Source organism: Theropithecus gelada, chromosome 4 (assembly GCF_003255815.1).
Source record: "Theropithecus gelada isolate Dixy chromosome 4, Tgel_1.0, whole genome shotgun sequence".
In the NCBI taxonomy this organism is placed as follows: domain Eukaryota; kingdom Metazoa; phylum Chordata; class Mammalia; order Primates; family Cercopithecidae; genus Theropithecus; species Theropithecus gelada.
The window spans coordinates 49574951-49591193 of NC_037671.1; the positions used below are offsets into that span (position 1 = coordinate 49574951).

The window sequence follows — 16243 nt, forward strand, 5'->3', positions numbered from 1 at the left end:
TCACAGCCACCAGTTCTTTCACCTCCCGCAGCCTGAAATCATCCAGGTAAAAGATGCTCATCAAAGGTAGACACATACCGCTTCCCCTTCTGGCTTGATTATCATCTGGGAACCATTACCAGTGTCACCCAGGTTATCCAGGGGGAGATAGCAGGTCAGGATCTGAGACACGCCTTCCATCCCTGCCTCCTCATCTACCCTATGCCCCTGATAAGGGCCAAAGGGCTATATTCCTTCATTCCTTTGCTTCCCTAACCTCAGTCTCCAGTATCCTCATTTATCTTCTAGGTGTTTCCATTGCCTGTGTGTTTTCTCATTCAAGAAACTTGAGTAATTGTTTACAAACCAGAATGTCCTCTGCACTGAGCAGAAGAACCCTGCAGTCCTTTGACCAGGAAAGCAACATGTCAAATATAAAGAGCACTGTCTCGGGAATTAGAGAGCCAGGCCTTGGCTTCCCTCTAACCCTACTGGCCATGTGACTTCGGGCAAGTCACCCTTCCTTCCTGTGCCTCAGCTTCATCCTCAGTATAATGAGAGGACTGGACTAAGTGAATCTCTTCTAACCCTGACTTACATACAAACACACACACACAGACACAGACACACACACACACGCACATTCCCCATGATCTTCATTGCTCTCCAACTTGCAAATTTTCCAAAAAATAAAATGAAAACAAACACTATGTTATTAAAGCCTAGTAAGCCCTAGTCCTGGAACAGTGCTTTGAACATGGTGTTCAAATATATATAATTAAATAAAAACATCACAAGTTAAGCAGTTGAATAAAAAGTCTTTTTAAAGATTATTTTCTAGTTTTTCCTTTGCCTTGAGATCCCTTAAGAGTGAACCTGGTTACAAACTTATCCCAAACTTCCCTCCATCATTTCAGAGTAGGATAGCATGTTTACTTCATATAATGTATTTCCCTGCTTTAGCCAAATTCCAACTAATTCAGAATTGGGCAGACTGACCATTTAGCTTCTATTTAGGCAAATAATGCAACCTATAGATAACAATAACTCTCAACCAAGAGATAATACACCAAAAAGCAGAACAAAGAGGGAGAAATATCATCTAAGACAGTGAATAATTCCTCTCTAATTTAATATCTCTCATTTTTCCAGGAAGAAATTTGGCTGTCATAGCTAAAAATATACCCTGTGGACAAAAGGTCTGCCTGGGCCCCTGGAAAGCCACCTTCCCAGCAGAGCACTTAGCCTGTAACCTGCATGTGAAACCAGACGTGGACATTGCCTTTCTAGAAGTGAAATAAATTATTTCTATAACCCTAGCCTCCACCCATATATGAGTGACAGTTTTCTCCATTTGCAAGAATCACTTTTATGTTATCTTGTAAAATTTAAGCACGTAGTCCCAACAAATTACAAAGATTCACTGATCTGTGGTAAACATGTAATTTAAGGAAGTTTTTACTGGGGAGAGTCATGTTCACACTAATAAGCCATGATCAGAAATACTAAAGTTAAGAAGGATTTCCAGTATAGCCAAAACCTGCACCTATTTATTAATACTTAAGAGACTGGGAGGGTTTTACTTCCAGGACATGTGTATCCCAGAAGCTGGCTACTCTCTACAGGTGGATATGACCTGTTGACCTCTTACCAGCCCATACAAGAATTGAGCAACTTTTCCAAAGCAAGTAAAGCATTTACTAGGTATGTAAATACCTCGTGACCCACCTTGTGACCAATGCAAGGTTGTTCTCAGGAGTTCTGTTTATGGCTGGGGCTCCTTGGCTCATATGAAACCAAAGTGTCCCTCATCATAAATATTCAGAGATGGATGAAACCTTTGGATAGGACTTTTCCATTCCTTTACAATCAGGCTGCATGCTAGAATATTATAATTTTTGGTTACACACTTGAAGGGAATGAAAGACTCAAGACATTACTAGTTCTATAATAACTGCTCAATTTCAATCACTACAAAAATATCTCACATTCGGAAGTAGGATCAAGATGGCCGAATAGGAACAGCTCCAGTCTGCAGTTCCCAGCGTGATCGATGCAGAAGATGGGTGATCTCTACATTTCCAACTGAGGTACCTGGTTCATCTCACAGGGACTGGTTGGACAGTGGGTGCAGCCCATGGAGGGCAAGCTGAAGCAGGGCGGGGCATTGCCTCGCCTGGGAAGCACAAGGGGTCAGGGGATTTCCCTTTCCTAACCAACGGAAGGCCCTGACAGACAACCGGGAAAAACAGGACACTTCTGCCCAAATACTGCACTTTTCCCAAGGTCTTAGCAACTGGCAGACGAGATTCTCTCCCGTGCCTGGCTCAGCGGGTGCCACACCCACAGAGCTTTGCTCACTGCTACTGCAGCAATCTAAGATCGAACTGCGAGGTGGCAGCCTGGCTGGGGGAGGGACATCTGCCATTGCTGAGGCTTAAGTAGGTAAACAAAGCAGCCAGTAAGCTCGAACTGGGCAGACCCCACCACAGCTCAAAAAGCCTGCTTCCTCTAGACTCCACCTCTGTGGGCAGGGCATAGCTGAACAAAAGGCCACAGACAACTTCTACAGACTTAAATGTCCCTGTCTGACAGCTCTGAAGAGAGAAGTGGTTCTCCTAGCATGGCATATGAGCTCTGAGAAGGGACAGACTGCCTTCTCAAGAGGGTCCCTGACCCCCATGTAGCCTAACTGGGAGTCACCTCCCAGTAGGGGCCAACAGACACCTCATAAAGGCAGCTGCCCCCTAGGATAAAGCTTCCAGAGGAAGGATCAGGCAGCAATATTTGCTGTTCTGCAATATTTGCTGTTCTGCAACTTCCGCTGGTGATACCCAGGCAAACAGGGTCTGGAGTGAACCTCCAGCAAACTCCAACAGACCTGCAGCTGAGGGACCTGACTGTTAGAAGGAAAACTAACAAACAGAAATGAATACCAACAAAAGGTCGTTTGCACCAAAACCCCATCTGTTGGTCACCAACATCAAAGGCAAAAGGTAGATAAAACCACAAAGATGGGGAGAAACGAGAGCAGAAAAGCTGAAAATTATAAAAATCAGAGCACCTCTTCTCCTCCAAAGGAGGACCTTGTGACCTAATTTAAATAGAAATTTTCACTAACCTGCCCTCACACTCTCATAAACCTGGGGGAAAGCGCTTTCATGCTGCAGTGAGCACACAATCCTTCTGTGGCTTCAGGTTGGCATTGAGCATGGTCTCTTCCCTCTGACTAGCAGCGCAGTGTTCTCCACCCTACAGCACATTGCAGGACCCCTCAGGCCAATGTTTTTCCTGATAGAAACCAGCAAGACAGTAGGCACACTCAGGTAAGGCACAAATAAACTGTCACACTGATCAAAATCTGGTGGCCCTTCTGTGATGGGTTCAAGTCTCCTGATTTTGCAAAGAAAGACGAGATGAAAAGAGAGGAAGTGCCTTGCCTGAGATCATCCAGCCTTTTAGTAGCAGAATAGATCTGAACCTCAGCTTTCCCAGACCCCCTCCTCTCTTCTCTATGGCTCCAGTTTGGTAAAGAGATGAATTGTAGCAGGTACATGGTATGTACACCTGTGAGGTGGACCCATACATAAGATGGAGCTCTCCCGGTGAAAGCTGACATCTGTTAGGAGATGGAGGAAGCATAGAACAATTTTTAAAGGAAAATACAAGGACAGCTGCCACCTTTTCCTTGCTCCCACTCATAGCTGATGGTTCTCCTTTGTTACCTGAAGGGTTAACTTCAGCAGACTTAGAAACAGTTACTGCTAGAGGAAAAACTGAGCTCGAACTGTTGAAATTTGAGAAAGTCTCCAAGAATCAGACTGTTTATCCAAGCTGTGCAAGCCAGCAGAAGGTGAAAAAGAAGCTGCTAAAAGATGACCAGTCTATGGTGTAGACCAGATGCTGGTACACGACAGCCTGCAGGACAAACCACCTGTTCTTGCAAATAAAGCTTTGCTGGAACACAGCCACACCCATCATTTACATGGTGTCTCTGGCTACTTCATACTACTGACTTTCAAACAGAGTGGAGTAGTTGCAACCTATAATCCTAAAAATCTCCTAGATTCTCTTAAAATACTTCGTAACTTGCTGACCCGTGGTATAGATAGCTTAGGGAAAATATTGTTTTGGACAGCATATATTTACATCCAAGTCTAAAGTCACTGAAGGTTAATCCATTTCCACACTAGTTAAACATAAGCACCCAAGCATTTACAAAGCTGCCTTGGCCTTTGAATTAGCAGGGTTCTCTCTCTTGGCATCACCCTGCTCTCCAGTGTTCATTGGCTGATGTGTTTCACTTTGAAATAAGCAAATCAGATAAGGGATGTCAGCAATCTTTTCCTAGTCAGTTTTTGCGTATATTAAAGCAGTGCTGTTATAGAAGTCTCCTTTAGCTCTGAAAAATAATTCTTATCATCTATGGTAATTTAGTATAAAGAACCCACCTGAAGGCCTCTATGTTTAAATCCCTAACACCAACATCGGTATAAGTCAACAAGAAAAAAACCAATGCAATGTCTTTAAAACAATCCGGTCTTAAAAAGTATATGTAGATTAGTTAATTTATGGGTGCTGTACACCAGTGCTATCCAAGAGAACTTTATATGATGATGGCAGTGTTCTCTATCTGTCCTATCCAATAGGGTAACCACAAGCTATGTCTGGCTACTGAGTACTTAAGATGTGGCTGGTGCAACTGAGGAGCTGAATTTTTAACTTTAGTTAATTTTAGTTTTAAATTAAATAGCTCATGACGCTAGTGGTTACCATATGTGCCAGCTCAGCTCTGGACCACCCCTCCTCGAGCCCTATTCCAGGCATAGGGAAACACACAGTAAGACCCAATGTCTTCTCTCTAAGAACTTAGAAGCTATGTGGGGAGACAAACCACATAGCCACAAAGAGTTAAACAGTGACAGATGGCGAGAGCTAAAGGAATGAAGAAATTGCATCTTAGAATCCAGTTCTACAGGGTAAGACCTTTGCCCTTTTGCTGTAGTGGGTACAAAACAATCTGCTTGAGAAACAGTGCCTGCCCCGACTGATTTCATAATCCCTGTTGCAGCTGATTTAAAGGAGATGCTGCCTATCTACAGCATGTGCCTCATGTAACTACGTGGAGAGGGATCACTGTCTCTAACAAATGCTTACTGCAGTGTCTCCTCAAGGCAGAGCACTGAAGAATGTGCTAATCAGAAACTGAGCAGGTTTAAACTATATCCGATTCCTTTGTCTCCCACCTTTTTTCCCTCACTTTTCTTCACAGTCTGAAGGAAAAAGGAAATATGATCCAAGCCAGAAACTGCCGATGTTTTGTTCCTTTAGTCACTTTGCAGAGCTTCTTTGTCCATAAGTACTTTCGGGGCAATTCTTACTCCTCACCTGCTTTTCAAACTTCCCCTCTAAATTTCTAGGCCAACTTGTTGCTGAGAACAAGACTTCCTACTTTTTTCAAATGGTTAAAGAGGGAGGAAGAATGGGGAGGGAAGGGAGGAAGGAGAGGAAGAAAGAAGGAAAAGGGAAATAGTAACGGCACAAATTAAAAACAGCAATGAGCGAACAGCAATTGGGTTCTGTTCTCAGCTACACTGTTTTTCAGTTGGGACTGGAATACACTTTTGTAGCCTCCATAGCTATAAGGAAATGAACAAAGTGTTTTCAGCTCATTGGTGACTTTTCTTAGTGCCATGTATGGCCAATTGTATAGGGATTAAGTTCTACTATCGTTACTTTTGTTCTTTTGTGACAAAACAGATCAAATAAAAAATGTTTTCCATGTAACCTAGTGGTTAATGTGAATCCACATATATCCTTAATTTTTAATTAAATTGAACTTTTTGGACACTCCTCCGCCACTTACCCCATTATGTTGAGGTTATACAACATAAAGATGATAAAAGCATGACAAATTGAGTATTAACAATATTCTTATCTTGCTGACACTTCAACCTCTTAACTATAATTTTGTATATAAACATTCTGAAGTACTTCCAATTCCTGTTGCTGAAGTAGATATACTACATGAAACCACAGTCCAGTCCCCAAACACATACCAACATCTACCAAACATAAAATTGCTCTGACTTCAGAAAGGAAGAAAGCGTACAAAATACCACAGCACCCTCATTCTTCCATCTCCTAGCCATGTGAGGCCTCATCTTATGTTTCCAATACTAGGACTCCATGAAAGTACGATTGTAGCTTTTAAAGTTTTTCAACTTTAAAAACTGTAAGTCCATGGTAGATGAAGATGGATGAGTAGAGCTGAATAATAAAAGAGGTTTCTGTTCGCAAGAAAGACGGAAACCAATGGCCTAGCTTCAGAGTTCGGAGGATCTATATGGCATCCAGGAGCATGACTTGTTCTACTGAGGGTAGGCAGGGATAAGTGAGATTTTAGAAGACCTCTGATAGAAAACAACCCAAGGCTAAGCCATTTCCTTCCCACCTTATCCTCATGAACAATTCAGTGTGAAATAGACAAGGACCAGGAAAAGATCTTATTATACAGGATTATCTGCTGGCCAGAACTCAGTGCAATCAGACCAACAAAGCCCTGTTTCTAGAAGCCACTCTGAGCACCTGGAATGGCTTTACTAAACAGAACCTCTCTTTGTAATAGGATTTTACCCGGTTGCATGTTTGAGACTAGCAATTTGGAAAGAAAAGACTTTCCTTAGAAAAGCATCTTAAATATAAATATCCCAATGCAAAAATCTGAGGAATAAGCCTAAACTATTGGAAGAGACAGTTATGCCTCAGTGAAACTACTGTAATTTAGTTTGAAAAGCACATTGCTGAGGTACTGCTTTCACAGAAGGGTAGGATCGGGCTTTGTTTGATTTGGCACTTCCATTATTTTTACAAAGTAGGATATTGTTTTAAGGACACAGGCATAGTAGTTTATAAGGTTACTATGGTCATAAGAACATCTAAGATCATTATATTAAATTGCTTTCTGCTGCTGGACCAGTTTTTACTCTACCACTTGCTGTGTTCTCAAGAATTTTAAAAACCAGACTGCAAAAGAGAGTTTTAAAATGTAGCTGATCATAATCTAATCTATAAAAGCAACTACTAAAGGAATGGAGTTGCTTTTGTAATAAAGTGAATAATGAGAGGACAGTTCCAGATATTTAATTATCTACCAGGATGTTCACATTGTTTTCTACTAATTGGGTAAATCTGCAACAGAACAAATATCCTGACTAGCCACTTACAGGGCAGTTTAATGCAATTCTGATCCTAGACTGGATCCTACGCTAGAGAAAAAAAAGTATATTATCTACCAAGGGCCTTATTGCGTCAACATACAATATTGGCAAATGAAAGGCAAAGGATTGTAACCCTGCTAAATTTATTAAGGTTGAAAACTGTAGTATGTTTTCTGCAGAGAATAGTCTTATTGTCAGGAAATACATGCTAAAGTATCAGGGGATAAAAGGCCATAAAATAATTAAGAAAAAATATTTTTTCCATGTATGTATGTGTATATATGTACATAATTATGTATTATATATTACATGTTATATAATGTATAATAAGCTATTCTATAATGCATATTTTATAATATAAAATCTATGTGTGTGTGTGTGTGGTTTTTTTTTTTTTTTTTTGAGATGAAGCCTCACTCTGTGGCCCAGCTGGAGTGCATGGCATGATCTTGGCCCACTGCAACCTCTGCCTCCAAGGTTTAAGTGATTCTCCTGCCCCAGCCTCCTGAAGAGCTGGTACTATAGGCATGTGCCACCACACCTGGCTAATCATTGTATTTTTAGTAGATACGGAGTTTTGGCATGCTGGCCAGGCTAGTCTCAAACTCCTGACCTCAGGTGATCTGTGTGCCTCAGCCTCCCAAAGTGCTGGGATTACAGGCATGAGCCACCGCACCTGGCCCTATAGGTGTATTTTTTATGTAGAGAGAGCAAACGATAAAGCAAAAGAGCAACATGTTAATAATAGGTAAATGTTGGCACAGGTATATAGGTATTCTTTGTACTGTTGTTGCAACTTTTCAAAAGTTTGGAAATATGTACAAATAAGATTTTTTTTTTAATTAAAAAGAAGGGGGCAATTGAAGCTTTCCCCAGACAGGCTTCCAGTAAATAGTTGTCTTATTCAAGTTTATGCAGGATTAGACTGCTAAGACCCAACTAGGATGTTTGCCTCTGTCCGACTTTCACTTGACTTTTGACCATTTACATCATAGGTGTCCAATCTTTTGGCTTCCCTGAGCCACAGTGGAAGAAGAATAGTCTTGGGCCACATAAAATACACCAACAATAGCTGATAAGCTTTAAAAAAAAATGCTGGGGGAGGTGGCTCATGCCTGTAATCCCAGCACTTTGGGAGGCCAAGGCAGGCAGATCATCTGAGGTTGGGAGTTCGAGACCAGTCTGACCAACATGCAGAAACTCCATCTCTACTAAAAATACAAAATTAGCTGGGCATGATAGCACATGCCTGTCATCCCAGCTACTCGGGAGGCTGAGACAGAAGAATTGCTTGAACCTGGGAGGCAGAGGTTGCAGTGAGTCGAGATCGTGCCATTGCACTCCAGCCTGGGCAACAAGAGCTAAATTCTGTCAAAAAACAAAACAAACAAACAAAAAAACCCTCATAATGTTTTCAGAAAGTTTATGAATCTGTGTCGGGCCACATTCAAAGCTAAAACTTAAAGCTGTCCTGGGTCAGGGGTTGGACAAACTTAATTTACACAAATCAACAAGGGGAAGCAAAATGAGTTGCAAGACTTTAACTTTTCCTAAATTTTTCATTATAGAAGTAGCATGTACTTAGTACAGACAACTTGGGGAAAGTACAGAAAACTAATAAAGAAAAAAGAAAACCATGCATAAATCCCACCACACTGGGGAAAAAGAAATGTCACTTTAGCATATTTCCATTCAGTCTTATTTTCAAGTTTTATGAGAGCTGGGATTATATTCTATAAAGTATGTGGTTTGGTGTTTGTTTTTTTCCTTTAACCTAGTATAAACACTTTCCTGGCTAAAATCAAAAACTTCATAAAATCTTGAATGTCAACATAATATTCCATTCTATGAATACACCATAATTTACTTAGTTATTTCCCTAAAACTGTCCTTCTGTTGTTTTCAATTTCTGTGAGACATGATGTTGGTTTAAAAGTTTAAGATCTTTGGCCGGGCGCGGTGGCTCAAGCCTGTAATCCCAGCACTTTGGGAGGCCGAGACGGGCGGATCACGAGGTCAGGACATCGAGACCATCCTGGCTAACACGGTGAAACCCCGTCTCTACTAAAAAATACAAAAAACTAGCTGGGCGAGGTGGCTGGCACCTGTAGTCCCAGCTACTCAGGAGGCTGAGGCAGGAGAATAGCATAAACCTGGGAGGCGGAGCTTGCAGTGAGCTGAGATCCGGCCACTGCACTCCAGTCTGGGCGACGGAGTCTCGCTGTGTCTCAAAAAAAAAAAAAAAAAAGTTTAAGATCTTTGTGCTTATAACTGTGTTTCAATTTTTCTGATTATACCTTTATGATAGAGTCACAAGAATGGAATTGCCATGCCAAATGGTATCAATATTTGTAAGACTACAAAAAGCCAAACTGCTGTTTAGAAAAGTAGATACACCCCTTTCTCTTTGAGGGGAGAGGACACACCTGAATGGGGTTATCAAAACTGGGCTGAAGTTTCATTTAGGATTTAAAGAAAGGGAATTTACTGCACAGTCTGAAAACTGCAGTCTTCAGATCAAACTGAGCTCTGGGACAAGTTCTGTAAGCTATTTTTTTGCCCTCAAAAGAGGAAAGGCCAAAATATTCCAGCCCATATGCAACACATGCTGACTACCAGGAAAGTAACACTGAGCCTCAGATGATGACCGACCTATTATGCTTCTGGGGTCTACAATCCAAAAGACCATCCTACCCTCCTGACAGACATGGGATCCTAAAAGGTTAAGTGGGGAAAATATATATGTGAGGAAATTGTTAGGAATCTAAAAGCAAGGTTCTGACTGAAGAAGGCAAACTTATGACAAGTTGGGTTTTGTCCCCTTTACTTGCTTCACAGCCTAATCGTATAGAAAAAGCAAGTGCTCCAACAGTCAGGAGTCTCGTCCCATCTGTCCTCAAAAACAACCAGCCTCTTGTTTGGACCAATGTTGCCAAACCTCTCTGAACTCAGATTCCTCATTTGTTAAATGACAAGGTCAAACAAAGTCCCTAGGGGTCACCCAGGTCTCTGATTCTGCAACATTCTTCTGTTTTAAAGGTACCAGGGGAAAAGGAGGAAGAGAGATTACTCTCTCTGAATGTATTACTTCTAATAAGACAGTCAATCTCTTTTTCTATAACACGACTGGATCAAGTAGTGTTTGGTCTACGAAAGAGATTCCACAAACTATGCATTCCCATTCCTTCAGAAAACAGGGACCAGGGAAAAAGCAGCAGAGAGATCTGTGAGCGAGGAGAAAAGAGAGAAGGCTCACCATGGCCATTGCAGTAGTAGATCCATTTCTCCCGGTTCTGGGTTGGAGTCATGGCTTTCTTCAGCCCTGCCTTTTCCACAATGGCACTGGGATCCTGCCGGGGCCCCTTTTTCAGAGTCCTCGAGCTTTTCCGGATACTGCACACCACAATCACCACAAGCACCAGCAGCAGGAAAAGCACAATCATCCAGGGCAAATGCTCATTGATGTCAAAATGCTTGTGTAGGTTCTGTCTAGGATGTCCCCTCTTGGGGCCCTTGATGGGCGTGCTGGACTTCTCGCCCCCAGTGGCCTCCATGGACGGCAGCAGCTTCAGGATGTGTCTGTGGTGGGGGCCTTGCTGGTGGTTGACTACCTGAAGGTTTGGGAGGGTCTTGTTCACGTCTTCCTTCCCCCTTGCTGAGCTTATGTTGTCAGGGACTGTCCCTTCCTGGATGCTACTCAGTACCTTTGGTCTAACAGAGGCAGAAGAGTTGGATTCTGTTGAGTTCATGCCTAGAAAAAAGAGTAAGGAGGGGGGAAGAGCTTTTCCATATTTGGGGATCTATACATTCCCTCCTTTCCCAGGTCATCTCCAAGCTAGGCCAGATAATCAAAGATGAGATGACCTTTGGGGCTTAAGAATAAATTATGTTGCACATTTTCATAAAGACCCTATGTGGAAGGCAAAAATGGAACTGAACCACTAAACTCACTTTCTTACACCAAAACCAAGGGCATCCTTAAGGATCCAACAGCTGAGCTTGACAGCAGCTTCTCCTGTACTTCATATACTGAGTAGGCACATACATATGCAGAGATCTAATCAATTCTTATTTTCAGTTTTCAGAGAACCAGTTCAAATTTAATTCTTTTGTCCATCCTCCTTCTCCCACCTTTTGACTATTTTATGATGCAGTGGTAAAACTGAGACTATGACTAAATAAAGAAAAGAAATCAAATGCAAATTTGACTAGTGAAAGACTTGGTGGGACAGTTCAGTGATTAAGAGTATCTGTTATCAAGAGATTAAACAAAATTTGGGCTGGCAGCTTAGCGGACTTCTCTCAGAGAAGTCTCCACAAGTAATCTTCATTAAGAAGTATGAGAGATGGGAATCTTGAGTCCCAAGAGACAGGACTTAGCCTAAGAAAAGCTGGAGTGGCCATCTGAGCTCTTGGAGGCTGTTTCTTCATTTCAATTGGCAGTTGTAAGATGGCTCTCTCCACAGGGTTAGCATGAAGGCTAAGTGTAATCATGCATGAGAGGACACTAGGAGGAACAACTCAAGTGGGTCATCATCTCATGAAAATTACATTCAATCAAAAAGGATTTGAAAATAAAGCATAAATTTTATATTCTCCTGGAGGTTCTGATGGAAAACTTGAATAATTGATACAAGGAGTAAAGTTGAAATCATTGGGAAAAAATAAAGTTATTATTTTCCAGACATGAGTGCTAGTTACCTTCAATCCGATACAAATTTGCCTATTTCCTGATGCTTCTAACTTTCCTACCCATTCTTTGCCCCACCTGGATTCAAAATTCATCCCTCGCTTCCAGATGTAATGGTATTTTCTCCCTTTCTCCCTCTTTCTCTGCTCCTGCCTGTGTCTGCCTGGGACTGACTCCATGTTGGAAAACTTTTAATCTGGAAGGAACCTGAAACATCTGAATCATTCATTTGTTTGACAACTTTGAAACCGAGGCCTGAAGAGGTTAAGTGACTTACATAAGGTCACACACTGTCCTTGTTTCTCTTGGTTCATATTTTATAGCTTGATGTGACCTAGTTTTTAGATATTTGATCTCCCCTAATAGAAAACTTCTGAGTCTACATGTTTCTACTAAGTCCAAAGAAGCCAGATTTAATTAGCCACCATTTGAAGGCCTCTTCTCCAAGGGGTGACTTTGGAATACACAAAGTGGAGAAAACATCTTTGGTATAAGCCCACTCTTGGTACCGCCACTGGGCTCAAAGCCTTCCTCAAATAAATAATTCATGAGGTTAAGTTACCTTTGGGAACATAAGTGGAGGAAGGGACTTCATGGGAATCCATGTGCTCTGGGGGTGAAAAGATGGCTGTGCCAGGGGAAGGTGAAGTGGAGCTGGAGAAGGACGGAAGTGTGCCACAGACGTTGTCTGCCTCCTTGGTCCCCGGCTTGATCACCACCAGGTTCTGACTCAGACAGTCTGTGTATGCTTTGCATTTCATCACACTAGAAGGCACATCTGAGAAGGTACCCCGAGCACACTGCTTACACCGCACATCCTCAGTCTCTGTCCCTTTCTTCCGCACACCCCAACCCACAGGACACACCGTATGGGGGGCACAGGTTGCGTTAGACTGGAACATGCCAGGTGGGCAAGTGCATTCTCGGTCAGTCAAGGCAGCACAAGGTAATTTCTCAATCATTGGCCATGGGCATGGCTGACTACAGTCATGGCATTTCTCTATGCCATTCTCATGCCTGGTAAAGGTCCCCACAGGGCAACTGCTGCAGACACGCAGGCTTGTGTTGGTACAATGCTCAGAGACATAGGTTCCTGCTGGACACTTGTCACAGGTTAGCACCTGGCCGGTGGCACGGTCAACATGGCGGTATGTGCCAATGAGATTCGAGGCCTTCTGTTCTGGCTGAGCTGTGGTGGTGCTAAGGAATCCAAGCTGAAAGAAACAGAAGGGAAGGGAAAGGAACAAAAACCAAGAAGATGTTACATAGGAGCAGGGGAGAAAAAGGGTCAACAATTCCAGCACCACCATCATCATTCCTGTTAAAGATCCGACCAGGACTGCATCCTCTTGACAGCGTGCTGCAACACAGTAGAACTACAGAAACGAAGACGTGGATCCCATCCTACAGCTTGATCTACTGGCTGTGACGCTTTGGTTTCATTGCCTGACCTTTGCCTCAGCTTCCTTTTTTTCCATTTGTAAAATGAAACTGACAATGCATCTCAAATTGATTATAAAAATCAGTTGAGAATATGGATGTGAAAACACTTCGTAGCTGAGATTTAAAATGTTATATACGGCTGGGCGCAGTGGCTCACAATCCCAGCATTTTGGAAGGCCAAGGCACGCGGATCACCTGAGGTCACGAGTTCGAGACCAGCCTGGCTGACATGGTGAAACCCCGTCTCTACTAAAAATACGAAATTAACCTGGCGTGGTGGCACATGCCTGTAATCCCAACTACTCGGGAGGCTGAGGCATGAGAATCGCTTGAACCTGGGAGGCGAGATCTCGCCATTGCACTCCAGCCTGGGTGACAAGAGACTCTGTCTCAAAAAAAAAAAAAAGTTATATACTAGACAAAATCCAAATGCAATAGGAAAATAACTTGCTAAATAGTTCTCTTCCTCTCCCCAACCCCATTGTTAAGCTGCCATTTCATGGTGGGAGAATAGGGCAGCTGAGAACCAGGAAGGCATGCATTCAAGCTGGCACTTCCACAGCACCAGATTGCCTGCTTGGCATTACCTGACAGTCACGGCATGATTTTTTCATACAGTTTGCCTATGTGAAGCTAAACTTTTATTTATTTGTCAAAACAGAGGTGGGCCTTTGGCATTTCTGTAATGTGCTTTAAACAATAGAGTTGATGCTTTTAGATTCACATTCACACTCTGTTTGTTCAGCCTTCGAAGACCATAGCTACGAAAGCATGGGCCTGCAGCCACCCAGGAGAGGAAGCACAAAGCTAGACCCAGCAAGAGGGAGTCAACAGGCGCTTAGGGGAAAGGAAATTATATTTGTGGGACTAAATCCTGAGGTCCTTCTGAGAAGACAGTGGGGGAGAATAAGAATATTAAGAGAAAGTTTTTCTGCATTAATCAATATTGAGAAGTTCCAACAGTTTTCACTATCCTTTATGAAATGCACAAAGTTTATGTGTCAGGCCAATAATGGCTGCCTCAAACTACCAGCTACCCAGCAGGGCAAATTCCCTCTAAGTTGGCTGCTATAGCAGTGACTAAGAGAATATATCAAAACATTTTTTCATAGTGATCAGTTTCTGTCTTTTTAGCACCTTGACACTTAATTCAAGGTTCAATTCTCTCCCACCCCAAAATTTAACTATTTGAATCAAAAGTATTTCCCTGAAGTCCCTTCCCCTATCCCAGAGCTGCCCATCTAGTTAAATGACAATATTGAAAACTAATTTTCAGCTTATGACGGTATATTCATTTTTTCTGTCGAGACCCTCCCCCCTCCACCAAAAAAAAAAAAAAAGGGACAGTTGTTGATTCTCTTGTGAAGAAGCTTAACCTCATCTTAGAGCCTGGAAAAAATCTCCTGCTTGATGATAAAATCTGTAATGTCTTCCCTTTTCCCTTCTGACTTTACCTTTTGTTTTCTTGTTCCTTCTATTTGCAAAATAAGCCCCAGCCACCTTTTTCCGAGCACAGCAGATGCACTGGATAAAAGGAACCATCCTGCGGAGCCCAAGTTACATTTGTCAAGAATACCAGCCGGGCACAGTGGCTCACGCCTGTAATCCCAGCACTTTGGGAGGCCAAGGTGGGCAGATCATTTGAGGACAGGAGTTCGAGACCAGCCTGATCAACATGGTGAAACCCTGTGTCTACTAAAAATGCAAACATTAGCCAGATATGGTGGCGCATTCCTATAATCCCAGCTACTCAGGAGGCTGAGGAGGGATAATTGCTTGAGTCTGGGAGGCAGAGGTTGCAGTGAGCCGAGACTCCGCCACATTACTCCACCCTGGGCGACAGACTCAGACTCCATCTCAAAAAAAAAAAAAAAAAAGAAGAAGAAGAAGAAGAAAAGAATACCAACGACGGGATTAGACCCTATCTCCCCACTAAAGACCCAACCCAAGAGGTTGCAAAAGTGGCTCTGCTCTGTACTTCCTGGCGTGTCTACATGCAAAAGCAGTTTTAGATAGCTGCGGTGTTCTGAAAGTTTGAAAGCTGTATTAGTAACCCAAATGGCAGCTTATTACTCTTCAATTAATGAAAGAAGAGAACTGAACCCAAGATCTGGGCAGGGAGTGGTGGTCCACGCTGAATATCAGTCTGCTGCGCTGTGCGATCTAAGTCAGCCTCCCTACCTGTGTGGGAGGATGGGCGGTCAGACACACCCACACACACTCACCAGGGTGGTTCTGCAGAACGAGCACAGGAGGTCATGAATAGCAAGCATGTGTGGATTTGGGTATAGAGTTGGGGTAGGCTTCCTACAGCTTTTTATATTTCCCCCCAGATATGCACTTCTAAATCTAAAGTAAGGAACCCTGATTACTGAGTTACCAAAGAGGTTTTCCCAGCTATACATAAAACCCACCTCCAAACGCCACAGCCTCCACACTCTTTCTCAGACTTTAAGTGGATTTTAGAGCTCTTTGTTCATTTGGAATAATAGATCAAGTTTCTAATTAAAGCAAAACTCGGCCCTGTTTAAACTGTATCATACTGGGTAACCCACTTTAGACAATATGTCTCTAAAAAAGAACCTTTAAATTACCTCACACAACAAGAGACAATTCCAGTTCCCACAAGCAGAGCCCACAAACAATGATCCTTCCGCAGTCGCATGCGGGCTGAACACTAGAAATGAGATATGGCAAAAACTAGACACTATGAGTTCATTGGACAAATGCTTACTGGCGATCTAATAGGTGTGTGCAAGACATCATGCCATGGGCTGAGGATAGAACCTTGAGAACTCTATTCCAGCCCTTATGAAGTTTACATTCTAGGCTGGGATGAATAGAAAAAGAATATACTCAATTCTCAACTCCTGACCTCAAGAAAAAGTAATTACTCGATTAGAATTGAGAT

At 42.6% G+C, this 16243-nt stretch overlaps 1 protein-coding gene across 1 annotated transcript in view; it reads right to left on the reverse strand.

The window, feature by feature from the left end:
- Positions 1-16243, reverse strand: part of TNFRSF21 (TNF receptor superfamily member 21) — a 73509-nt gene that overhangs the window by 38221 nt on the left and 19045 nt on the right. Inside the window, exons 3-4 of the mRNA XM_025383636.1 lie at positions 12452-13103; positions 10456-10950 (exon numbers count right to left, since the gene is read on the reverse strand). Of these exons, the coding sequence (XP_025239421.1) occupies positions 10456-10950; positions 12452-13103 (1147 nt within the window). The remainder of the gene's footprint in view (positions 1-10455; positions 10951-12451; positions 13104-16243) is intronic.